The 27,334-nt window shown below is 33.0% G+C and overlaps 3 protein-coding genes across 3 annotated transcripts; all 3 read left to right on the top strand.

Moving 5' to 3' along the window:
- The first annotated feature begins 2,704 nt into the window (after nt 1–2,704).
- Nucleotides 2,705–18,921, top strand: LOC110704567 (probable low-specificity L-threonine aldolase 1). The gene is made up of 11 exons (XM_021882376.1): nt 2,705–2,927; nt 4,125–4,154; nt 15,079–15,532; nt 16,218–16,329; nt 16,887–16,937; nt 17,184–17,255; nt 17,348–17,480; nt 17,594–17,652; nt 17,966–18,066; nt 18,160–18,226; nt 18,673–18,921. The coding sequence occupies exons 1-11, from the start codon at nt 2,924–2,926 to the stop codon at nt 18,712–18,714; spliced, it is 1,125 nt and encodes a 374-aa protein (XP_021738068.1). The 5' UTR covers nt 2,705–2,923; the 3' UTR covers nt 18,715–18,921.
- A 1,819-nt stretch (nt 18,922–20,740) lies between these two features.
- On the top strand, nt 20,741–21,604 carry LOC110704540 (putative pentatricopeptide repeat-containing protein At1g12700, mitochondrial). Its single transcript, XM_021882340.1, has one exon. The coding sequence runs from the start codon at nt 20,741–20,743 to the stop codon at nt 21,602–21,604; it is 864 nt and encodes a 287-aa protein (XP_021738032.1).
- Nucleotides 21,605–25,771: 4,167 nt separating this feature from the next.
- On the top strand, nt 25,772–27,124 carry LOC110704539 (pentatricopeptide repeat-containing protein At5g16640, mitochondrial-like). Its single transcript, XM_021882339.1, has one exon. The coding sequence runs from the start codon at nt 25,772–25,774 to the stop codon at nt 27,122–27,124; it is 1,353 nt and encodes a 450-aa protein (XP_021738031.1).
- Nucleotides 27,125–27,334: the final 210 nt, after the last annotated feature.

The raw sequence follows: 27,334 nt of genomic DNA, 5'->3' as shown, positions 1-27,334 counted from the left end.
GTCGGCGCCGGAGAGGAGGTCTAGGCGGGCGCAACCAGCATTGGGCAAGCAGGGGGATCGGGGGGAAGAATTGGGTAGTGGGTTTTTTTTTTATAAATTATTTAATTATTAAAAGAATAATAAAACTAACCCTAGTTAAAGATTTTAACCAAAATATATCATTATTTATATTGTTAATATATATACTAATAATTCATGATTACCAAAGATATATGAAATTTTTTCTGTTACTCAAAGAGAAAATTAAAAAAACATGTGAGTGCCAAAGAGAATTTCTCTATATTATTTGCAGCTTTGGAGACCGCACGATTTCATAGGAAAAACTTGTTTATGAGTGTAAAATGGAGAGAAAAACATATCGATGCATGTGATGAGGAGAGAGATAGAGAAAAATAACAACCTAAAAAGGAAAGAATAAATTTGTTGCAAATATTGTGTGGCATCCCTTTTTTATAAAAGTTACAAATAATATGAATAGCAACTTTGATTGGTAATAGATAATCATGCCGTGATCAAATCTAATATATATATATATATATATATATATATAGTAGGCATTTTTGAAGAGCATTCGAAGTGCCACATAAGAAATATACTTATTTCAACCAATAAGAAGAAAGATTTGTATTTTTGAATTAAAAAATTATGTCGCCACCTAGATAAAAGTGACGAATTAGATTTGATATATCTAAAATTTTAATGCCACGTAGATTATAATCCACGAATAAAATTATTTTAATGAAAAAAATAAAGTAAAAATATAGGAAAAGATAAATTTATTAATTCAATACTACGAGTATAAGAAATCCAAAAAAAATATACTAAAAAATATTTAAATGATAAACGCTTATAATAAAGTTTGATACCTATCATTATAACATAAATTTTGATAGTATTTATAATAAGAAATACAAATTGTTCGTTAATTATAATTAAATTAAAATTTGTGATACCTACCATTATAAATTGACACATCATATGACCCAAACAAAATTTCGTATCAATAAAAAACCCCATCAAGCGATTTTGTGTTAGTAATTTTGTGTTAATTTTTTATCATCAATGGCCGGATAATTTTTAGCTTAATTTTTAATATCCTGTGTTTAAATTAATATTTCTAATTATTACTTACATTGTATTAATTTGGGATACTCAACGATTATATGTTTATGTTTTAATTACTAAATGTTTTCTTACATGCAGATCTAACACATCATACGACACAAATAAAATTCCGTATCAATACAAAACCCCATCAAGTGAATTTTGTGTTAGTAATTTTGTGTTAATTTTAGGTCATCAATGTCCGGGTAATATTTTAAATCTTATGTTTAAATTTATATTTGTAATTATTAGTTACATTGTATTTATTTAGGATACTTAACGATTATTTGTTTATGTAATGACATACAGTTAGATGTTGTAGACTTAATATATGGATGAGTTTGGTTATTTTTGGAGATGATGAAAAAAATCCAATGCATAGATTTGATTTTATGTCGCAACAGATTTTAATTTAATGGTAAATATATTGATTTATTTTATATAAAGGTAAACATTAATTTATATCAATTTCAATTTGGCTAACATTTCACAGTTCAATTTATCCATTGATGTAGTAGGTTGGTTGTAGATGAGGTTGGTGATTCTATCGAAATAAAAGATATGGTAAAACAATGAATAATGATTTAGGATTTAAATTATTAAAAAATTTATCATTTCACATTAAAGATTTTATATAACGGAAAAAATATCATATTTACAATTTATTTATATTTAATAAATTCATTATAAATTATAGTAAAAAAATAAATATTAAACTTTTGTAATTTGTCTGAAAATATTAAATATAATAAATCAAATAATTAAAAATCTTAGATAAAAAATCAGTGCATCGCACGGGCTTCCATCTAGTAAACAAATACCTCTTCTCTTAGATAACTAAAAAGTAAAGGAAATCATAAAAAATTGAGTTTATTTATTATCTTCTTTTACTAAATTGTGAAGAAAATTTATGTACACACAGGGTGCAAGGTGCACCCAAATAATTTTTTTTTACTCATTTAATATATTTTATTTTTGCTCATATAAAAAAAATAATAATAAAATAAGCATTAAAAAAAAAAATTGTCCTTGGGTGCACCTATGTACACTCGAGTTTATATAGAAGGTGTTAAATTATCAATCATGCTTATATTTTCTATTTGATTTAGATCATATCTCTAAATTATTCTTGCATGATGTCATTTGAAATGAAAATTAATTCAATGATTTTAAATTTCATTATTTGATTTATCATTATGCACCAATTGTTTCCTTATTTATTAACCCCACAATTACGTCAAAAAAATATTAACCCCAATTATTTATAGTTGATAATTCAACCTACCTCATTGAGTTATATAATGGTGTAAGAAAGAAAAAAAAAAAGAAGAAATGGTTCATAATTATCTCCACGAAATCCATAGTTTTTAATTCAATTTGGATTAGAATTGAGTCAAATTCCGCACAATTTAAACTTTTAACATCCCAACCACAACCTTTCTCAATTTGCAAAATAATTGTAAAGTTACGTGGTAGATAACAACTTAGCTTTTCCCACCTTTATTTTCCTGGTCATCAATGACTCGCACAATGAATCTTCTCCTAATTGGCATTCTTACCCAAATAACTTGGGCCATTTTATACTTATATTTCTTACTCTTTTCTTAAAGACATGAAATAAATACATACGTCCATGTTCTCTGGTTTAAGAATTTATTTTAAATTTTGAAAAGAGTGGTTACTAATTTCAGTTTGTTCAAATTACTTACTAATACTAATTCAAATTTGTGTTCAATATATTGGTTGATTCAAATTTAATATAATTGGAGAATTGAAAGTTCAGCAGACAAGAAAGAGTACGCTTTCCTTGTTGATCCAAATGGGTACGTATTTTACCTCCTTCACCTTTACTCCATTGTTTGAGAATATAATTGTACTACTATGTATTTGAGTGAATATGGATACATTTATTCATCGATTCAGTTTAATCGTGTTAATGTTTTAAAAACTAAATCAATTGGTATGATCAATAATTTAAACTAGTAGTACATGTTATGTGTTGCTTTGGAGTGTCATGTTCATAACTTTAATATTCTTTTAGGATTTATGTTCATTTGTGAAAGCCTTTATGTTGACACTACCCGAATCCATGTAACATAGTTTGAGTCGCAACAATGACTAATGGGATGAGACACGACATTAAGACTCAACTTAATTAGTGGGCAATGAGCCCCAAAAATTGCATTTGGGAAGCATTGTTAGATAAAAATCTCTGAACAATCAATTTTTTGAAAAAAAGAATGTTTCATATTTTTTTTCTTATATATTGATGAATACTCATTGTCAAAAAATTTCACTCTAAACTGAATTATATTCTAAATTGGATGATAACGAACATAATAAAATGAATAGAATATATGACAATGACTAATGAGACACTTTTAAAAGTGGGTATCGCATTCTGATCATAGGATAAAAATCAAAAAAAAAAAAAAAAAAAAATCTCATGCAATAGACTGTGACAAAAGTGTATTGTATCATAATTTTAAGGTAATTAATTAAGATAAAAACACATGTTTGGTGCATGCAGAAATCAATTGATACCATAACCATACGTGGAATCCTTACCACTTTTAGAATTTAGACCAAAATTGAATGAAATTGAATTTTAAGGTGGGGAATTTGAATTTGTCTAAAGTAGTTTGATCCTTTAATTTTGGGCTCACCACATTTGTTTGCTTGTTTGTTTTGATTTGTTTGTTTTCAACTTTTTCACTGTCACACAAAACTTCTGTTTTTGATGTGGCATCCAATTTGTCCACATTTCTTTTTCATTAAATTTACGTGTCTTCTTATTATGGTAACGCCTTTTTTTATCTCTTCCTTCATAATTTCACTTACATTTACATAAAAATACTTGCCTTTTTGTGTTTGTTCATATTTCTCAAGAAAGTGCTAGAAAAAAATAAGAGATCAAGAAATCAAATTTAAGGGTTTTGCAAGAATTTAATCTTGAAATAGAACCCACAAATTTGTTTTGAAATTTTTTGATATTTTTATATTTTTGTGTGAAATTTCAGGTGAAATGGGTGAAGTTGCATCACAAAACGGTAATTATCTGATCTTTCTCTTTCTTTGATCGATTTTTTTCATATATTTTGCATGCGTGATTATTTAGGTGGTTTTAAATAATTGTATTGCTCTAACTGTATGATCTTATTGTATAGTACTAACTGTATGATCTTATTGTATAGTACTAACTGTATGATAAAGTTGTTGGAAGTTGATTTCCATTGTAGTTATATTTCTTAGGAATTGAATAATGTTGTTCGGTTGATCATGGGAAGTAACGAGACGTTCTATACAAGTATTAATTCTCTATTTTGTGGGACATTTTTCTTGTTTTTATCAACCAAATTAGCTACAGTGTTTTCTGCTTCCCATGAACTTCTACTTGACTACTTCTTATGTATATTTATGTAAACCAAAAGGCATTAAGTAGGGTTAATATGCAAATTATGGGGTTGATTCCTTTATTTAATTCTCAGGGGAGATTTCTGCTTGTTTCATTGGTTTGATTGATAGTGAAATTTGTAGTGAAAAACAGAATTGCTATTTTTATCTAATACTCTATATTAAGCTTTGAGAATATTGTCAATTCTCTGAAATTGATGATTCTGTGAAGGAAAGTTAGATTCTATATTGTGTAATACTAATTCAAAGGACAATGATATAGACGAGAGTTCATTGAATTTCTTGTGTTGATATATATATATATATGTGTGTATATATATATATGTATATATATATATGTATATATACATATATATATGTATATATGTATATATACATACATATATATATATATATACATATATATATATATGCTAAACTCCTAACGGTCCGTTTGCTAGCCAGTAATAAATTGCGGTAGTGGGAATGGATTTTAAATTTTAATTTAATATGGAAAACAACCTCCATGGGAACATACTCTTATCCTCCAAGCTTGTGTCTTTTCTTCATGTTTTTCCATTAACATCCATTACCACTTGAGAGTGGTGGTATTAGGTGGGAATGGAAATATTTGAAGAAAAATAGACAATTTGGGGGTCGTCTTGAGCGATCATGGGAATAGGCATGGATTTTCTTTCCAAATTTACGTACAAATCCATTCCTAGTTATAACCGGTTACCAAAGGGGCCATAAAAATCGTACCATGCATCAGTTAATTAAGTTTCTGCATGTTTGACACTAGCAATCATAACTTATTATTGTCTATAAAACTTTCCTTTTGTTTCTTTTTCGTGCCTTTTTTTTTTGGGTAGTATTTATACTTTATGTACATAGCGTAGAATGTCGATAGAAAACCATGAAATGGGATAAACAGAAGAAAAATGAACTAGTCACAAACATTGCAACTCTTCATAGTTTCTCAAGCTATGTTGATAAAATTAATATTGACAGATTATAGAAATTGTGTTAAGAATAAATGTGGTCAGAAAGATGAATCTCGGTCATCAGACATTCTGCTTAGAGTGCTTTTTTTGTCTAAGATGCTTAAAGTTGGGATTATTATATAGTCCACTTTAAATCATGTTCTTGTAGTTAGATACAAGTGAAAGTAACTGTTGTATGTTATAAGAAACAAATTCTCTATGAAAATTATAGTAATGAGTCCACTTTATCTGTTGAGCAATTAGGTTTTGATGATTATAAACTAATGATGATTATCTATCTAACGTGTATGTTAAGTTGTGCATAGAAAAAGCAAATTATGCTTGGAACAGGATACAAGGAACCTGAGTAATGACAGGTATATATGTAAGGAACTTGAGCAATATAGGATAAGCAATAGAGGAACAAGAACAACGATAAGTGTTATGGTTGATAAGCATGATGATGGCTAAGGGACCATGAAGGTAACTATGTAAACATGTGTTTACATATGTTAGCTTCATAAGGTAAGTATCCTATACATATATAGGTTATGTATGTGTAGGAGTCTTTTAATTTAGTTTAGTTTTCTTTATTGTTTTTATAAATAAAAAACTAACCTTCTGTTTTACTTTGTTATTCTCAGAAGTTTGCTCAGTTCGTCATCATCAAAAAGGGACAACTTGTTGATCCTTATGAGGTTTTGATGATGATGTTAAGAATTGAGCAAACTTCCATTTAATAAGGATTTTCTAGTGTTGTGATGTTTGCAGGTTCAGTAAGCGTTGAGGGCTGAAGTAGGAATTGAAACAGAGGAACTTTAGAGGATCCATGAGGATACAAGTAAATTTAGAAGAAGAGTTCCAGAAATGGAACTTCCAGAAGTTTCTTAACAGGAACTTCAAAACGGGTTGTAACGACCTGGTTTCGGTGTAATGCTGGGGAAAACCCTAAGATCCAGAATATATCAAGACTACAGGATTCCAGAACAAGAGTTTCAGAGAAGCAACATGAAGACAGAGAAATAGAAGTATATTGCTCTAGGATTCATGTAAGTATGTTGGACATAAAAGTCGGTCTGGAACAAGTCTATATAGAACCAAGGTGAATTCCAAACAGTCAATGAAATTAGAGTAACTGACTTGTCAGGAACTCAGAGACTGTCAGAGTTCAGGAACCTAATAGGAACTTAAGTATGAACGTCGTTAAAAGTCGGTTTTAATGATATATATATTTACCTTATACGTGCATATCTTTTAGGGATTTGGTTTTACTGAATAAAGATATTTATCTTCTAATAAATCCCTTTTGGAAAAAGATAAGATTGTTTAAAAAGTATTTTAAACAAAAAGATAAGTTTTGAATAAAATCTGATTTTATGCTAAGTTTATCTTATTATTATTGACAGTTTTTATTCTTAACAAAAAGATATATTTTCGGAAAACTGATTTTTAGAAAATATCTTTTAAACTTATCTTTTCAGAAAATCTATCTTTTTCAAGATGAAATGAATAATTCGAGTGTACTATAAATATGCTCATATGCATTCATTCAAAGTTGAGGCTGACGAAGTGTAGTGGTCGTGCTTAATGGTTTTATCCTTCACCACGAAGCTAAGTCAGTCCTCCTGGTCAAAGTTCCTATCAGGTTTTTGGTTACAGTACGTCTAGTGAGTTCCAGACAGATCTTGAGTGTTCAACATATTAGTTTTATCTCTTTATTCATAGATATGTATTTAGGGATATTCGATGAGATCTTGTAATGGGAAAAAGGGTTTTGAGTGTTTTGTATTTTGGGGTGAGATTGTGAATTCTCTTAAATTCACGCTTGTGTATGAGTTTGAAATCTGGTAAAATTCGAGTGGTAGCTGTGAGTGCACAGTGAGTGAAAGGAACCTGAGAAGTGTCTTGGGTCACCTAGGAAGTTTCCTGGGTAAAGGGAGAAAAAGGGTCCTGAGAAGTGTCTTAGGTCTGGTAGGAAGTGTCCTATCATAGAGTCAAGTGTCCGTGGTGGAACTTGCAAAGCAAAGGTCTGTGTAATAGGTTGTACTAGGAGAGTTGCCTATTATAGTGGAATTTGTTTATAAGTCCCAATAGGGCCGAGGTTTTACTTCCAGTTAGGCACTGGATGGTTTCCTCGTAAAACTTGCTTTGTGCTTTAAGTTCCTTTACGTTTTGTTTTTAATTTCCGCATAAGTTTCGCGATTGGAACCTACTACCATTCACCCCCCCCCCTCTTGTAGTAGTTCATCCGAAATAACAATTGGTATCAGAGCCGGTGCTCTTGATAAACCGGGAAACCCCGAGGAGCAAGTTCCAGGCTAGGATGGATATCTACAAGTAATGCAGCGAATGGAACTCAACCCTAGAACGTTCCCAATACCACGTGAAGACCAAAGTCTGCTTGTGAAGCAGATGTGATTCAAAGATGAACATCTTTGAGGTAAGTGTCTCGTCTTTGAAGTCTTGATTATATGCATGACATTATGTGTACAAGTTCCTTTTAGTATTTCTAGTTAAATTTTGGATTTTGTTTTGAAAGTTTGCAAATCAATTTTGTGTAACCTCAAATCTGATTTATAGAGTGAAAATTATTTGTCAGATTTACAAATTGATTTATTTTTAAAGAATCGGTTTACTGGAAATAGTTCAAGGAACGTATTATGTAGAATTATGCATATTTGGTCTCTTGGAACCTAGATTACCCCTGTATGGAAACTTAATTCTTTGGGCAAGGTAATGAACGTATATTTGAATATTTGCCAAAGAATGACCTTATCATGTGTATGTGTTTTTCTGAATATTTATTATATAGACACATGATGTTTATTGTTAGTAAAGATAGTTGGTTTAACCGTAGTTGTTTTAATTATGGATTATTGATGTCTATTACTAACATGAAGGTACCCAATATAAATTGGGTAACCAAAGCCAAAAGATGACTGATTTTGCAGGCTAAGTGCGTGGAGACAACTTATTAATAATGATGATCTTTGGTTGTTTGTATATAAGCAATTATGTGCGAATTCCTCTCACTAGAAAGCCTTTATAAGAGGTTTGTAGTAGGTGAAGAGACAACATGGATAAGTGTGTAAGTCGCCTATACATCTCTCTGTAAATATTGGTCATGTGCTTTTAGTATGTATTAATCCTTCACAAATTCCTATTGAAATTCAATTCCCTAATCTTATGAAGGTTATTTGTGAATGGATGAAAAGAGAAGTTGTTTGGATGTTTATAATGTATATCATGACAAACTAACTTCTCTTCTAGCTTTGTGCAAGTTATTAATGATTGTTTTATAGGTTTGTCCATTGAGACAAATTGGTGCGTAAAAGTTTGTTCCATTAGGAGCTCAGTGCTTAAATTGGTTGGAACTTGGTAAACTTGGAATGATAAAACGAATTAGGGATACAGGAATAACAAAGCTTCTATATCAAGGTGCTATAGGAGTTAGCGTATACGTTCATGTAAAGATTCTTGTTCAAGTTCCAGTTAAGTTCTTATTATTCAAAGTTCCTTGGAACAAAGCATTAATTCCTGTAGCAGACTATTATGAAGGATGATGAGTTAAGATGATTATCTTTGACTTCGTGTTGGAGATTCATCATTTCGTTGATGGAACGACATCTAAAAGGGAGTATTCTTACAGGAACTTTATGTTTTAACACTTTTATGCTTTAGGTTTTATCTACCTCTTTTGACTAACCTACTGACATTTTAAAGGCACAAAGGAATCTCTTGGGTTGTGAACTTTCAGGTTATATCTTTTGAATGATAATATGAGGGACTTTGACAAGGTGTTGAAGAATTTGAGATTAAATCAACACGTTCCTCTACCCAAGATACAATGGTCTAAAGGATCAGAAGGACATGTTCCAACTTTATGTCAAAAGGAACATGGAAGAGTCGAAGGTTTATAATAGGAGGGAACTCGCATTATCTCAACAGCGAGGTTCCAAAAGAGATGATGATAGCCAAATCAAGGTATCTCTTGCTATAAACCTACAATGGAAGAACTTTGACTTATAATACTAACACGAAAGGTAAAATTTCTACAGAACAGGAAGTTAGTAAGTCAAGTTCCTATCCCATTGTGAATATCTTTCTTGTCGAGTTTTTAATGCACATTCTGGTTTTCAATTGCTTGTAACTCTAGTTGTTTCATGGCTTCAATATGACATCATCAATAAAGAGTGGAAATGTCACATATGAAGGGAATCAAAAAGGGAACACATCATTTGTGGATCTCAAGGTGATTCCTAACAACAACCTGACATTTCTAGGTTTTATTGAAGATGAGATACTTCTATGCTTCAAACTGTGAACATGTAAATCTTTTCATGCTTGATAAACCTAGTAGGAACTCGATAATAGGTATATGTATATGTAAGTTCCAAACAGGTTAAGATCGAGAAGCATGAGAATCAAACACATGTTACATTCTCTTTCAATATCAGGTAGATGGTAAGCAACACTAATCCATTGGATCTTAGTGATATGGATATGTTTACCATGTGATATGTAGAGAATAATTGAAAGAAATGTCTTGTTTATAAGTAATGAAAGCAAATGAATACTTGGTTTCTTTTCTTAATAGAAGAGATGATGAACTGTTTGTTGAAAGTCTTTTCTATCACAGGGTATGTGGCTAAGCGTTCATCATTTATGAAGGTATAGATCTAACAATGGAACCTAGTTCCAGTAATGGTTGATGTTTGTTGCCGAAACACAGGATTGACACGAAGAAAACAAAGTTATATGCTAATGGTCTTTGCAGGTTCTTTGGAATAGTTTTCAATGTCTCTTGCTACATCATCAACACTGAAGCAATAGATCTTTGATGAACAAGACACCCTATGTTACACTTAGGGATGTTTGATGATAGAAGTTCCAAGGCGATTTATCCATAAACGCCTAGACTAGTAAAACATAAAGAGTCTACACTATCATGGTTAATGTGCAATAAGTGAACATATTTTGAGACTGACAAGTTTGTTCCCATCAAACAGGTTATAAAAGACGAACTCATGTGTTCTTGAAGAACTAACAGAGTTCCTAGTAAAGAAATATGTCACTAAGGATAACAGCAAGGGCTAGCTACATATGTTGAGTAAGGAACGTGAATGGAACAAGGCCAGGTTGGTTCTTAAAAGAAACAACCAATACAAAGGTATGTATTGTCTTTAAGGAACTTGTTGCGTGTGTAGCTAGACTTGAAGCAAATTGAATAATATTTGTTCTTTCTATGGGATTAGAGTTGTACCACATGGATGTCCCGTATGTCTTGATATGAATTTTTATAGACGTCTATGTGGAACATACTCTAGGATAGAATGCTATCCAAGTTCCTTCTTGAAAATTGAGTTTTAAAAAGTATCAATTTTTGTTTTCAAGATGAACTGATTTATTAGTAGTACTTGTTTACATTGATATATCTCTGGTACTACTAACGAGCCATTGTGAATTGGTTTTTGCTAATTTATGATAAGAAAATATATTTGTAAGCATTAACCACTGACAATGGAACTTGAGTTAGAAGTGGAAGTTCATATTAGATTCGAGATCATCAAGGAACATAACAACCACTTCAAGAACTCCAAGGTAAGCCATCATACTCAACCAATGCTTTAAAGTTATATTTTTACTGGTAAGAGACTAAATAAGATATAAGTTCCTTTTCACATGTCGGCATTAGATGAATTGAATTTATATATTTTTGGTATGAATGCAATATGTGAATTTGTGAATTGATTCTCTTATGGTCTTGTCTTGATTTGTCATATTCTTGTTTATTGCTCAGTGGAACAAGACTTGATGAAACATAACATGAGTATAAAGTATTTTTCCCATAAGTTATGTCAAGCTGGGGTTCCTATGCTATACTTAAAGTAAAGAATATGCGCTTATTGTTTATGTGTCACACTTAGTTCTTGTGTTGTAAAAGACATACTCACTTGCCTAAGAGTATTAGTGGTCTCATAATAGAACTATGGGTGCTGTCAAACACGAAGTTCCTAAGTTGCCAAAGGAACAATGGAAGAAACTTTGATGGAACAAGACAGGTAAGTTCCCAGACCGTTTGTAACTCACTTGTTTAAATTTCAGAGGGAACTAACCTATCTTTTAGCCAACTTTCAAGCATCTACGCCATATATCTTCGATCGCAACATTATTCTACAACTCTAAGTTGTGTGTCCGTGTTGCATATACTTTAATTGTCCCATATTTAGAAAATCGAAGATTCTTATTAACCCAATTCAATTTCCTCTTTCCGTTCACACACTTTTACTTCTTATTCTTAATTCCCATGTGCTCTAAGTTTGTTCACCATCTTTTTATGGTTCAATGAAATGTGAAAAAGGGTGATTACATGTTGAGGGGGAAGTTGAAGAAAAAGAAAGAAGTAAGTACTTGAAAAGGAAGAAGAATGGTAAGGGACTCAGGGGGAATAAGGTAGGAACCAAGAATTCAAAATGGTTCAGATCTGGTTGTGGAACTCAAGTGTATGAGTAAATATTCTCTTCATTAATTTAAAATGTGTTATACTAGGAAATCATGCAAAATTTGTGTAATGACACCCTTTAAAAAAAAAAAAAAAAAAAAAAAAGAGAAAGAAAAGGAAAAAGGGTGATCAAATATTTAATTTCCTAGATATCTATATATGAAGAATGTTGACTATGTTGATGTCATGTACTCGTATACTTGGTGAGCTAGTGAAGGAACAATAATAAACGATGAAGGAACTTGACTATGATGAAACTGAAATCTATTTAAGTTCCAGTATGGAGAATGTTCCTCAAAGAAGTTGGTGGTTAAGGTAAGGGAACTTGGTTATCAATTGGCAAGATGAATATGTGTTGTGTTCAATAGGAGATTCAAGAGTTTGAGATAAAGTACAATGTGGCGGTTCTCATCTCAAAAGGTTTAAACGAAGAGCACAAATTCCACTTCACGTTTCCTCTACTTATTTTGTTCCATATGCTTCTTTATATATCCTTTAAGCTTGCGCTTTAATTGGTCTATTCATGCAATCCATTTCTAACTTTTTAGCTCTGATCTTTACTTGAATTTTAACTTCTTATTTGTCAAGTTCAATTAAGGGTTTTGAAGTTGGGCCTTTGGATTGTGAGTTGGAAGTTAGTGTGGAAATGGTATCCGTGTTTGAAAAGTGAGTACCTTGAGGCTTTTAGGAACAACAAGTGTTTAACTAGTATATACTTACTTATTATATGGTGGTAGGTGTGACATATGACTTTAAGTGCATATAATTTACGAAAAACAAACGTGTGGAACAATACCCTTTTTGATAATGACAAAAGGGGGAAGAATATGTATGATGCTTATGGTATGCAGTAATTAAGTCTAAAGTTATTACATCATGATTGTTGAAAGTATTTATATATTGATAAATGATGTGTATTGCTAAGTTCCTAACTATTAAGTTCTTGTGTATGTTCTTAACTTGTTTAAATGTTATTTCCTTGAAAAACTAAGGGGGAATAAATGTACAACGATTATCCTTTAATATGTGATGAGCATCAATAGTTTGTCATCATCAAAAAGGGGGAAATTGTTGAGCAATTAGGTTTTGATGATTATAAACTAATGATGATTATCTATCTAACGTGTATGTTAAGTTGTGCATAGAAAAAGCAAATTATGCTTGGAACAGGATACAAGGAACCTGAGTAATGACAGGTATATATGTAAGGAACTTGAGCAATATAGGATAAGCAATAGAGGAACAAGAACAACGATAAGTGTTATGGTTGATAAGCATGATGATGGCTAAGGGACCATGAAGGTAACTATGTAAACATGTGTTTACATATGTTAGCTTCATAAGGTAAGTATCCTATACATATATAGGTTATGTATGTGTAGGAGTCTTTTAATTTAGTTTAGTTTTCTTTATTGTTTTTATAAATAAAAAACTAATCTTCTGTTTTACTTTGTTATTCTCAGAAGTTTGCTCAGTTCGTCATCATCAAAAAGGGACAACTTGTTGATCCTTATGAGGTTTTGATGATGATGTTAAGAATTGAGCAAACTTCCATTTAATAAGGATTTTCTAGTGTTGTGATGTTTGCAGGTTCAGTAAGCGTTGAGGGCTGAAGTAGGAATTGAAACAGAGGAACTTTAGAGGATCCATGAGGATACAAGTAAATTTAGAAGAAGAGTTCCAGAAATGGAACTTCCAGAAGTTTCTTAACAGGAACTTCAAAACGGGTTGTAACGACCTGGTTTCGGTGTAATGCTGGGGAAAACCCTAAGATCCAGAATATATCAAGACTACAGGATTCCAGAACAAGAGTTTCAGAGAAGCAACATGAAGACAGAGAAATAGAAGTATATTGCTCTAGGATTCATGTAAGTATGTTGGACATAAAAGTCGGTCTGGAACAAGTCTATATAGAACCAAGGTGAATTCCAAACAGTCAATGAAATTAGAGTAACTGACTTGTCAGGAACTCAGAGACTGTCAGAGTTCAGGAACCTAATAGGAACTTAAGTATGAACGTCGTTAAAAGTCGGTTTTAATGATATATATATTTACCTTATACGTGCATATCTTTTAGGGATTTGGTTTTACTGAATAAAGATATTTATCTTCTAATAAATCCCTTTTGGAAAAAGATAAGATTGTTTAAAAAGTATTTTAAACAAAAAGATAAGTTTTGAATAAAATCTGATTTTATGCTAAGTTTATCTTATTATTATTGACAGTTTTTATTCTTAACAAAAAGATATATTTTCGGAAAACTGATTTTTAGAAAATATCTTTTAAACTTATCTTTTCAGAAAATCTATCTTTTTCAAGATGAAATGAATAATTCGAGTGTACTATAAATATGCTCATATGCATTCATTCAAAGTTGAGGCTGACGAAGTGTAGTGGTCGTGCTTAATGGTTTTATCCTTCACCACGAAGCTAAGTCAGTCCTCCTGGTCAAAGTTCCTATCAGGTTTTTGGTTACAGTACGTCTAGTGAGTTCCAGACAGATCTTGAGTGTTCAACATATTAGTTTTATCTCTTTATTCATAGATATGTATTTAGGGATATTCGATGAGATCTTGTAATGGGAAAAAGGGTTTTGAGTGTTTTGTATTTTGGGGTGAGATTGTGAATTCTCTTAAATTCACGCTTGTGTATGAGTTTGAAATCTGGTAAAATTCGAGTGGTAGCTGTGAGTGCACAGTGAGTGAAAGGAACCTGAGAAGTGTCTTGGGTCACCTAGGAAGTTTCCTGGGTAAAGGGAGAAAAAGGGTCCTGAGAAGTGTCTTAGGTCTGGTAGGAAGTGTCCTATCATAGAGTCAAGTGTCCGTGGTGGAACTTGCAAAGCAAAGGTCTGTGTAATAGGTTGTACTAGGAGAGTTGCCTATTATAGTGGAATTTGTTTATAAGTCCCAATAGGGCCGAGGTTTTACTTCCAGTTAGGCACTGGATGGTTTCCTCGTAAAACTTGCTTTGTGCTTTAAGTTCCTTTACGTTTTGTTTTTAATTTCCGCATAAGTTTCGCGATTGGAACCTACTACCATTCACCCCCCCCCCCTCTTGTAGTAGTTCATCCGAAATAACATTATCTTTTTTCTTCAGATAATGCCGAGATGGTGAAAAGGGTGGTGGACATGAGATCAGATACAGTTACCAAGCCAACCGAAGCAATGCGTGTAGCAATGGCAAATGCTGAGGTTGATGATGATGTATTGGGTAATGATCCAACTGCTCTCCGCCTCGAAACAGAGATGGCAAGAATCATGGGCAAAGAGGCAGCGCTATTTGTTCCTTCTGGGACTATGGGTAATCTCATTAGTGTACTTGTGCATTGTGATGTTAGGGGAAGTGAAGTCATTCTTGGAGATATCTCTCATATACACATTTATGAGAATGGTGGTATTTCAACTCTCGGTGGGGTCCATCCGAGAACGGTTAAGAATAACAAGGATGGGACTATGGATTTGGATTTGGTTGAGGCTGCCATCAGAGATCCTAAAGGAGAGCTTGTGTATCCCATCACTAGACTTATTTGTATTGAAAACTCGCATGCAAAGTAAGTATTCTTCTTTGAACAATTGCTATGCTTTTTTATTTGCATAGAATGGGTGTTCTAGTTTTGTTATAGATTTTTTCTGTTCTATTTTTGTTATAGATTTTTTCTGTTCTAGTTTTGCTATAGATTTTTTCTTGTGATAAAAGGAATTCTGAAACCTGAACTAGGGAAAAGTGCTTGCTTTACTTTGTTAGAACAGGAATGGGCTGGATTGTGCGTAGTTGTTACACTACAGAATTACAGTATGTATAAACTTGTATCCTTCAATCTTCCCTGACTTTATCCGACATTTCTTACGATAAGTTTGAATGACAAAGGTGGAGGGAAGGGGAAGGGAGAGAAGAAGAGAAAAGGAAGGAACGACCAGCATTTTTCTTCCAATTCCTTCCAGTATTATAGTTTTACATCCCTTGAAATGTAAATTCATACAAGTGAACCTTGCTTCTCTTGCTAGCTGCAATAGCAGCCTATACTCTTTTCTATGTTTCCAGGAAATGACCTATCTTCTAAGGCAACTGTTACTGGATGTTCAATCTAGTAAATTATGTCCGTTAATTAGAGAAGTAGTGTTTTTTTATAATGCAGGTGGCTGCTTGGTAAATTGATAACTAGTGTTCAGTAGTCTACTACTCCTTCCCTCTAACTTCTGTAACAACCAATAACCATTATTGATGCTGCATCGCAGCTCTGGTGGTCGATGCCTGTCTGTAGAGTACACAGACAAGATTGGAGAGTTGGCAAAGAAGCATGGTTTGAAGCTTCATATAGATGGGGCCCGAATCTTCAATGCTGCAACAGTAAGTGGAAACTTCTAGAACTTAATTTTGAATCATGAAATCATGGCTATACTTAATGTCCTCTCGACCAAATTAAACTGTGATTTCATTCCAAGAAATTAAGCATTTATAATAGAGTAGTAAATAGGACATAGGAGACGGTAAGCTACAGCGAAACGAAAAAGATCAAATTATAGAAAGGGTAATGCATACTCAATAGTAATTGTACCTAGTATTGTTTTCTGATGGCAAAAGTGGAGTATGTCATCTGCTTTCTGTAGGAATACTGACATATGGCTAATTGTGTGTACTATCAAGGTTGTTTTGCTATAAAATATTGAATGATAACGGCTCAGTAATGAGTAAAATTTGGGATCGAATGCTTACCAAAATTTATCAACTATTACTGTCTTACCAACAGCAAAATTGTTAGTGTTTCATTCTTCATTTGATCTTTAGTTATATCAAGAATTATCGATCGAAGTTGCTGGTTGACGCCCATTCTAGTATTACTGTAATAATGATTTTTAGTTGCATATGTTGCCGGACTAAATAATTCCATATACATTGGTTGGCAGGCACTTGGGGTTCCTGTTGATAGACTGGTGCAAGCAGCTGACTCAGTTTCGGTAATTATGACCTTGTCCAAAGAGGCACTCTTAGTCAAAGAATTTATTTTAAATAAATACGGAGTGAATTTTAAGCATCACTCCAAAAGCAAAATTTTCAAGGGGAATACCAACTTTGGCCTTTTGTAATTTGCTGGACAACTTGAACCAGCATTCTGCCAAACTTATGCCTATTATTATCTTCCTTTAAAACATTTTCTACATGTTTTCCTTACATTTTTTTCATGATACACTGCGCGACTTCAGGTATGCCTGTCAAAAGGTCTTGGAGCGCCTGTAGGAACTGTGATTGTAGGATCAAAAGGCTTTATATCAAAGGTACTGCTTAAGCTTCTAACCGCATGCATATTTTTTTGCCTTTATATATCAACTCTAATTAGATTTGGCCTTCTCTACATTTAAATGATTAGGCAAAGATAATGAGGAAAGCTTTAGGTGGTGGGATGAGACAGGTTGGTATATTGTGTGCTGCTGCCTTGGTTGCATTGCAGGACAATGTACGAAAGCTTGAGGATGACCATAAGAACACTAAGCTATTAGCAGGTTATTAATCTTACCTCTGGAACTGTTTCCTTATCTGGCCTACATTCATGCTTCAGAGTGCCTGCAAATTTTCCCTTGTTTGATATAGTTTGTGGTTTTACATTGTCTGACAGATGGATTGAACAAGATTACAGGGCTAAAAGTTGATATTAGTTCAGTTGAGACGAATATTGTGAGTAACAATCTTTTCACCTACCCCCTTCCCCTAGTCTGCAGCATAACTTATAGCATTGGGTTTTGTTGATCCACATTATACTGAATTGAACTCATTGCAATGAACAATGGTTATACTTAAAACCCAAAACCTCTGACTACTGGATTTATATATGACCCAAGTCATATAGAGACTAGAGTGTCATGATTATCACGAAGCCATGAAGATAATTTGATTCAACTAAATGCTATTCATTTCTCAAAGAATTTGTCAATGCGCTCAAAAGATAAAAACATCAATCTTACTGTTCCTGCTTTCCCTTTTCCATCAGGTGTTTGTCAATTTATCTGAGAATTTGAACACAACTGCACCAAAACTTTGCAAGCGCTTGGAAGAGCATGGTGTATTGGTCATGCTAGAAAACAAATTCAGGTGATTATCTCCATTCTTCTAGACATCATCAAGGTTTGCTGACATGCATTTCTCTTCGTTTCTGGTAGTGACGTATATCTACACTCTTTTCAGATTTAGGATTGTTATTCACCATCAAATCACAACAAGTGATGTGCAATACGCTTTGTCATGCATTAAGGTAATATTAGACTTGAGACCATTCTTTGACAGTTTCTACCTAATTTTCTTTTTATCTTACTCTTAGTAAATTTGTTAGACAATTAGCAGAAATCCAAGTACGTTTTTTTTGCTCACGTGCTCATAAGGTACAATTACATGGGCAAAGAAATATCGGTATTTAAGGTACAATTAGTTGAAAAATGCGAATATAGCATTTTGTGGAACCATTAACATTCATATTGTGAAATTAACATAGGTTAAGGCTTTTAAGGGTGACTATTTTCTCCAAACAAATTGTAGCTCATAATTTTATTAAACAAATGTTAAAATTCAGAATATTTTTTTAAGTCAGGTAGTACTTTGGATTAATATTTGTCAATGTTTCCTGTTATTTCTTGTTCTCTTCAAAGAAACATGTTCTATCAATATTTGATTTAAGAATTTTCATCTAATTGAACATGACAGCAAGCAGTAACTGGAGCATCAATTGAACACATTGAGGAGTGAGAGACGTTGAATTGCACTTCAGTACTTACTGATTCGGTGATTGATCTGTAGGCTGTTAAATCTTGACTCTTTATGATCATTCAAGAAGCTTATCACGTTTAATAAAATTCTGTGAACTATAAATATTATCCTATCTTACATTTTGTAAGTTGTAAAGCAAGTACTCTTTAATTTTCCATCTATATGCTTCAACATTTTTATGATTTATATGGTACTTCTGCATGATGATGCCGTTGAAAACATACAGGATTATTTAACATATTGGCGATATATTAACAATAGATAAAATCACCCATTTACATCTACCAGTTGGGGTATTGATAATAATTGGTAGATGTCAACTAACTTAGTTGGTTAAAATCTTAAATGGTGAACAAGACTTGAGATTGAATTTTGTCCTTTAGTGTCTCGGTTTTCTCCGCACCAAAAAAGATAAAAATAAATGTAAACTTTACTAGGCATTTGGTATGAGGGATAGGGGGTGTTTGATTTGCATTATTTTGGAATAAGGTTTGTAATAGGTATTAACTATTAAGAGTCGGACTTTAACCGTGCTAGCGGAAGCGCAATTAGTCGAGAAATTGACAAAGTATAAACGCCAAGAGAAAAGCTATTAAGAAAATAACACACAACGAGTGCACCTGAAAAATAAACCCACTATATTTAAATTAGGGTAAAGGACCCTAATTTATTAGGGTGAGAAATATTACAATATAAATCTCACAAATAAGAAACCCACTAGGGAGTATTAAAAAGGAAATTGACAAAGTATAAGTTCGTCCTGTACAAGCTTCAACTTAGAAAATATCAACTTTGTGACCAGTTTGTAATTCGTGTTACAAAAATCAATAGGTCTAAATTGAGATAAATAAACTGGTTTTTTAATTTTGGGAGTTAAAGAAATGTAAGATTTATTAACGAAAAAAACCTCGTATTTAATTAAATAAAAATGAAATTTAAAACTAATGATTAATTAATTTATTTATTTATTTATTTTACTATTGACCAATATTATTGTTTTCCATCATTTTTAGTTACAAAAACAATTTAATATTCCCTTCGTTTCGTATTAATCCCAACACTTTTCTTTTATATCTGTTTCAAATTAATTACAACATTTCTATATTTGGAAATGACCTACCATTATTTTATAATTTCTCTCTCAGTCTCTCTGACTAAACCCACTATCACAAATATTCTATTATTTCTCTTTCCAACCAACCCCACTTATATTATTTTTTTATTATTATTTTTCTCTCTTACCAACAATACTTTATTTTATAAAAAAATTTATTGGTAGTAAATTTTCTTAAATTTTGTGAATACTCTAGTATTGCGATTGATATAAAACAGAGGGAGTAGTAGGATGTTGAAAAATATGCGGACAAACTAGCCATAAGGGGTTTCCCTCGTTTACACGCTTATTTTTCATTTTTCACTAGTTAAGGAATTTAGAGATTTCTTAAAATCCATGATTGAGAAGTACAAATGTGCCTCGTTTACTCTTTAATTTTATCCATCTCTATTTCATTCCCGATTTTACTCTTATCGTTCCAAACATTTTGATTTTCATGCTAATGTTGATGTTGATGATGATGACCCCAAATTAAATCTCAAATTTGTTCGACAACAATCCAAATTAGGGTTTACTAATGTTGAAACCCCCCTAATATTGTCACCTTTAAACTTTAATACCCTCATTAACGGCTTCGTTCATACTCATCAATTAGACAAAGCCGTTCATTTGCTGGATAAAATTCTTAGGCTTGGCTTCCTACCTGATAAGGTCACCTATGGTTCTATGTTCAGAGGTCTCTGTAGGTCCGGTGTTTATGCCGGTGCTCTCAAACTCTTGAGAAATATGGAGTTTTATGGCCATTTTATGCCTGTTGTTGTCGTATACAACACCATCATTGATAGTCTCTATAAAGACCAGTTATTGCCTCAGGCTCTCCACCTTTTCAAGGAGATGAAAGTCAAGGGAATTTCCCCTGATGTTGTCACCTAAAATACCTTAATTCGAGGTATGTGCACTTTGGGGCAACAGAAAGAGGCTCGAGAAATGCTGACTGAGATGTTAAGGAACAACATAACTCCTACCACTGAGACCTACAGCATGTTGATTGATATGTATTGTAAAGATGGCAAGGTTGGTGAAGCACGGGACATTTTTGAATACATGACTGGGATAGGATTGGTTCCCAATATCATCACTTACACTGCATTGTTAGATGAATATTGTTTACGTGGTGAGATGGATGAGGCTGAAAAGCTTATGGATTTGATTGTTGAAAATGGTTGCAAACCTAATGTAGTTACTTACAACAGCTTAATCAATGGCTATTGCAAGTCTAAAAGGATTGACAAAGCTCTTTGTCTGCTCCAAGAGATGCATTTTAACAGATTAACCCCTAGTGTTATCACATACAACATTCTTATAGATGCCTTGTGCAAAGACAGTCAGCTCAAGCGTGCACACCAGTTTTTAAAGGAAATGGAAGCTCATGGACTAAAGCCAGATGTAGTCACTTTGAACTCATTGCTTGATGGCATGTGTAAGAATGCACAAATTGACGAGGCAATTGCAACAATGAAGGAAATGGGGAATACTGGAGTGGTCCCTAATATTGTTACATATAGTATCGTAATGGATAGTTTGTGTGAAGCTAATCGCCTTAGAGAAGCGGTGGACATCTTTTCCTTTCTCACAACTACAGGGGTGCATGATGTGCGTGCTTACACTATAATGATAAAAGGGTTTTGTAAAGAAGGATTGCTAGCAAAAGCCAATGAATTATTGAAGAATATGGAGGACAATGGATTCTTTCCAGATGAATGGACTTTCAATACAATTATTAGATGGTTTATAGATGGAAAGGATGTTATGTGAGCTTTAGAGCTTATCAGCTTAATGAGAAACAAAGAGTTTGCTACTGATAATCACACTATATTGTCATTTGTGAGCTTACTTAATGATCCAAATATTGGTGATGAAGACAAGGAATTACTGAAAAAGTTTTTAGAAAACTGAGCGAGCGATAATTAGGAAAAGTGGAAGGAGCAATGACTAAAACATATAAACAGTAAGTCAATGTGTAACTTTTGATTGATTGTAGGAAAAAGCATTAACATTTGTGATTTGGAACATTTGATATTACTTCTTTTTGGGCTTGCTTTTACTTGAATGGTGCTCATGGAAGCAGATGTGGGTTGACCTATTGTATTAATTTGTGTGTGTTTACTTGGTATCTGCCAACGAGTTGCATTTGTTTTCTTATTAGCCTTTGAATATTAAGATGTAGGGCTCAAGTTTAGCTATATCTTACTATCTAAACCATGATGAGTAATCATATTTGACATAATGGAAGAGTATAGTTAGCTGCTAGAATTTGTCTTGGACTCTTTAGGTGCTTGGAGGTGATTGTGTGTTACTAGCAATACGATCTATAGCAGCAAGATTTGTTTTTAGTACTTCTTTGAGCCAAGGATCGGCGATTCCAATGGCAGTGACATGCATCTGCTATCCCTATGTCAGATAGCTAGGATAAAATAGCAGTCCCCAAGCCTCCAATGCCCAGGCTAGGTTTATGTACTCACTGTGCAGCACAATTATTGACATACTCCGTGTTCAATCAGGTAATTTTACTTTTTGATCCTTTTTTTTATTTATCATTTGACTTTTTGCATTTCATTATTGCTTGTTTATTTGATCGGATTGGATTGTTGTTTATTTCTATCAATTGTTTTTTTGTTTAATGCTGCATTTTTTTCATCTTTCTTTTCAATTCTTTGTTTACGTAGTATTTAAGAATTGGTGATTGCCGTTAGTTAAAATTAAGTGTTGTGAGTGATTAGGGTTTTTTTTTACAGAATTAGTTGAAGTAGTGTAATTGTTAGGCTGCTTTCTGTTATTCTCAAAAAGTTACCAAACCCCAAAGAAATTGAAAAAAGGAAAAAGAAAAACAAAAATCACATTTGAACCCAAATCAATAGGCTAAAGTGGTAGGAGTACTTGACGACTTACTTTAATTCTTTATAATGCTTATATAATTATATTCATTTCGATTCTGCAGTCAATTGGTAATGTCAGCTTAATTGGTTGATTTAGGGATGATATGACTGCTATATGTGGTTTAATTGAAGTTGAATTGGGGAAATGTGGACTATATTTTGGGAATGCATTAAACACTGATTTCCAAGTTTAACTTATTTTCTATTTGCCCACCTCCAGTAATCGATAAAGTTGATTCTGTTTGTGTGTGTATTTGTTTTCTGCTGTTTGAGTGAAGATATTCTTGAAACTTTTTTGTTGAATTTTTTTGTATTTCTTTGATTTAGAAATTGATTATGTTTGTAATTTTTTAATATATATTTAATTGAGAATACCCGTATGATTTATAAGATTAGAATTCATGCTCTATGAATCTATCATTACAATAGGAAACATCTTTCTTGGAAACATCTTATAACTTGCTTCTATCTTTCCCCAACTCTATCTTGGTTTTATGCCACCATCTATTAGATGTATTCTTAGTGTTGAAAGGGAGGGGGATAGAGTGGAGAAAGGGTTATTAGCGACTTCGACCACTCACAAATATCAAATTAAATGTTCAGCTACACAAATCCTAAACATCGTACTAAAACAACACTAGCTATCATTTAGTCTAGCACACCAATATAGGTGCTTATTTAGCCACTACAAATCAGTAACTTTTGATTTGCAATCGTTATTACATATTTTACTTAGATAATAACTTTTCGAGATTAATTAGATTAGATTGAAGGGGCACGCGCTCCCACAACTAGTTCTGAAAAACATTAAAAGAAAGGGAAGGGAATATGTTAATAGACTAATATAGGCATAGAGCATGTGCTATTAAAATTTTCTCTTTGTTTTATGAGTAACTGGTAATTTATGCACGCCAACATCTTCATATTATTTAATCAATGATGATAAGACGTAAAAACTTTCATGGTCTATTACTTACTAAATATTTTTAAATACCTAAATCATTTTTTTTAATTTTGTTTTTGATTAAAAATAATATAGGGAATTCAATAATTTTTGGCATTTCTATTTCGCTACCGGATTTCCACTCCTAATTTAGTCCTTTGTATAATAGAAATACAATTAAGATCAAAATAAACCTCATCAAATTATAAGTAAACCTGATCATTATATGTAAGCTTAAAAATTACTTCTTTTGTCTCATAATATAGTTCATGTTTGTGTTTTTTCACGGTACTTAAGAAATAGGTGAAGAAAGTAGATGAAGTACATTAATAAAAGTGAAAGCACAATTATAGACAAAAGTGAGAGAGAGAAAGTGGAAAAAAGTACAAGGCATGTGCAAATTTAAGGGTAATTTAGGAAATACAATGAATGAAATTAAAAAAGTGAGGGTATGATGGTCTTTACATATTATTCAAAAATAGAAACAGGAACAATATTTTAGATCTCCAAAATAGAAAAACAAGAATTATATTATGGAACAGAGGGAGTAGAAATAATATGGAACATTAAAAAAAAACAATTATCTTTTTGTCCCATTGTCTTTCCAAATTTTTGTCAAGGTTTATAAATCATTATTTTTGTTTTAGGTCTTTTTGACTTTTACCACAAAAAAAAAAACACCAAATTATTTTTACCACCAAACTTTAAAAAGTTTTATTTTACCACTAACTATAAATCAAAATTTTTTTTGCACCCCATATAATTAGAATACGCAGTGTAAAGGTTAGAGGAGAAGCAATTATCTTTGCAATAGTTTTTAGGAGCAAGGGTATAAAGGACATTTGGAACACCATCAGCTACCCTTTCTTTCAAAATGCTACTCAAAGCAACGTCTTAGAAACAGCAAAATTAGCTACTTCCTCCGTCTCTAAATTAGTGGCTTATTTCTAATATTTATTACTCACATACTAAAGAGAAATAGGCCACTAATTTAGGGACGGAGGGAGTATTTTATTTTTTGGGTTTTTCTAAGCTATACCCCTCAAGTTATTGAATTTTCAGCTATACCCATGCTTTTTCAAAGTTATAAGATGTGCCCTCCACCTCATATTATTTTATCAACAATAACCTTTGACAGCCACAATAGTTAATCATTAGAGAATGTTAAGTGGCGTTACTAAAACCGTTTAATTAAAAATATAAAAACATAAATAAAATAAAAAATAAAATAAAAAAAAATCAAAATTTCCCGGCCACCTTCCCCCCTCCCCCAAACCCTAACCCCTCTCCTAAACTCGCCGGAAAACCGACCGGCACTCCACCTTAACCACCTAAATCGGCCGACTGGTACTCTACCTCCCCATCAGACCCACCTCCGACCCCCTCCCTTTCCCCTAACCCCCGCCACATCCACCTTCTTTCTTGAAACCCCAACCACCCAGCCGACAGCGCTCCTCCTTCCTTCCCCCACTTGAAACAACCCCCAACTCCCTTTCCCACACCCCGAAACGGCGAGGGAGGGTCGTTTCGAGGTGGGGGGAAGGGATTGTTGGTTCTTTCGTGGTGGTTTAACGAAGGAATGAGGGTGGTCGATTTTTTGGGCTGGGTTGCGTCACGTGGTTGTGTTCGTGGAGTGTTAGGAAGGAAAGAGGGCGAGGGGGAAAGGGCGGGGGCTCGTCGGCGGGAGGAATTGTCTGGGCGAGAGTGGGCAGCCGGTTGCCGGCAGCGACGATGTCGGCTGATGGGTTGGGTTGTGGTGGTGGGAGGGGTGGTTGGTTTTTTTTTCTAATTAATTCTTAATTAAGTTTTAATTATTTTATTTTCTGATTTTTTAATTTTTTTTTAAAGTGTTAGATCAATTAGAACAGGACACGTGTCAAATTACTAACGCCACTTAACATTCGTTAACGGATATGACTGTGATATTGTTGATAAAATAACTTATAATTTTGAAAAAGCATGGATTCAATAACTTTGGGGCACAGCTTAAAAAAAAAAAAAAAAAAAACTTTTCCAAAACGCTCATTACCAAACGCAGAGCCAACACTAGCAGGTATTCTCGTCTGAGAAGAGAGAGTCACTGTGAGAAGTGAGAGTGAGACGATGATGATGAGGAAAGCTTTGCTTTCACTTGGTTCTGCTTCTTCCCCATTTTTAGGTAATCTTCTTCGTCTTCCTTCTTTTTCCCCTCTTTCCTCTTGCATGCCTTTTATTATTTCTCCTCTTCCTTTTCTATTTCATTCACGATCTTACTCTTATCGTTTCAATTATTTTAATGTTGATGTTGATTTTGATTTTTATGACCCGAAATTGTTCCTTAAATTTGTAAGACAACAATCCAAATTAGGGTTTACTGATGTTGAAACCCCATTTTCTCTTTTCGATCATATGAAATTGATTAGCCCTCTTCCTGGTATTATCGATTTCAATATGCTTTTTTCAACCATTTGTAAGATTAAACCCCACCCACCTTTCTCCACTGTCATTTCTCTCTATAGGCAGCTCCATTTCCTAGGTGTTCGTCCAGATGATTATTCCCTTAACATCCTCGCTAATTGCTACTGTCGTTTGAACTTTGTTGATTTTGGGTTTTCTGTTCTCGCCAACACTATTAAACTTGGTTTTAAACCTAATATTGTCTCCTTTAATACCCTCATTAACGGCTTCGTTCATACTCATCAATTAGACAAAGCCGTTCATCTGCTGGATAAAATTCTTAGGCTTGGCTTCCTACCTGATAAGGTCACCTATGGTTCTATGTTCAAAGGTCTCCGTAGGTCCGGTGATAATGCCGGTGCTCTCAAGCTCCTTAGAAATATGGAGTCTTATGGCCATTTTATGCCTAATGTTGTCATTTATCACACCATCATTGATGGTCTCCTTAAAGACCAGTTATTGCCTCAGGCTCTCCGCCTTTTCAAGGAGATGAAAGTCAAGGGAATTTCCCCTAATGTTGACACCTACTACACTTTGATTGACATGTATTGTAAAGAAGGCAAGGTTGGTGAAGCACGGGACATTTTTATGAACATGACTAACACAGGTTTGGTTCCCGATATCATCACTTACAATACTTTGTTAGACGGATATTATTCACACGGTGAGATGGATGAGGCAGAAAAGCTTATGCATTTGATGGTAAAAGATGGTTGCAAACCGGATGTTATTACTTTCAGCATTTTAATCATTGGCTATTGTAAAGGAGGAATGGTTGATGAAGCACTGGCCATATTTGAATCCATGATAAGTCAAGGTCAGATTCCCGATATTATTTCTTACAATGTTTTATTGGACGGATATTGTTTACGTGGGCAGATGGATGAGGCAGAAAATCTAGTGGCTTTGATGATAAAACATGGCTGCAAATCTAACATAATTACTTTCAACACCTTGATCAAAGGATATTGCAAGTGTAAAAATATTATTGCATACAATATTATTTCAAAGACTATGTAGATCCTTATCAAAATGTAGAACCAACGTCCTTCAGGACTTCTTTCAAAAAAAGATGTAGAACCAACACATCTTGCTGCTGTGTTTACTTTCTTCAAGTTTTCTATATTGCATTTCTTTTTTTAACTTCACAGATAGTTCTTTATGTTAGCTAACCGCATATCATTATGGGACTAAAACTTTTGTCTTAATTGAAGTCATTAAAAATCAACT

The sequence above is a fragment of the Chenopodium quinoa genome, unplaced genomic scaffold (assembly GCF_001683475.1).
Source record: "Chenopodium quinoa cultivar QQ74 unplaced genomic scaffold, ASM168347v1, whole genome shotgun sequence".
Taxonomy (NCBI): domain Eukaryota; kingdom Viridiplantae; phylum Streptophyta; class Magnoliopsida; order Caryophyllales; family Amaranthaceae; genus Chenopodium; species Chenopodium quinoa.
This window is presented reverse-complemented; position numbering and strand designations above follow the sequence as displayed.

Bases quoted from the DNA above. Each gene is read 5' to 3' on its own strand.
- LOC110704567 (XM_021882376.1), top strand. The intron at 15,533-16,217 runs GTAAGTATTCTT...GCTGCATCGCAG, and splicing joins ATTGAAAACTCGCATGCAAA to CTCTGGTGGTCGATGCCTGT. The intron at 18,227-18,672 runs GTAATATTAGAC...TGAACATGACAG, and splicing joins ACGCTTTGTCATGCATTAAG to CAAGCAGTAACTGGAGCATC.
- LOC110704539 (XM_021882339.1), top strand. From the start codon at position 25,772: ATGATGATGAGGAAAGCTTTGCTTTCACTTGGTTCTGCTTCTTCCCCA.
- LOC110704540 (XM_021882340.1), top strand. From the start codon at position 20,741: ATGTGCACTTTGGGGCAACAGAAAGAGGCTCGAGAAATGCTGACTGAG.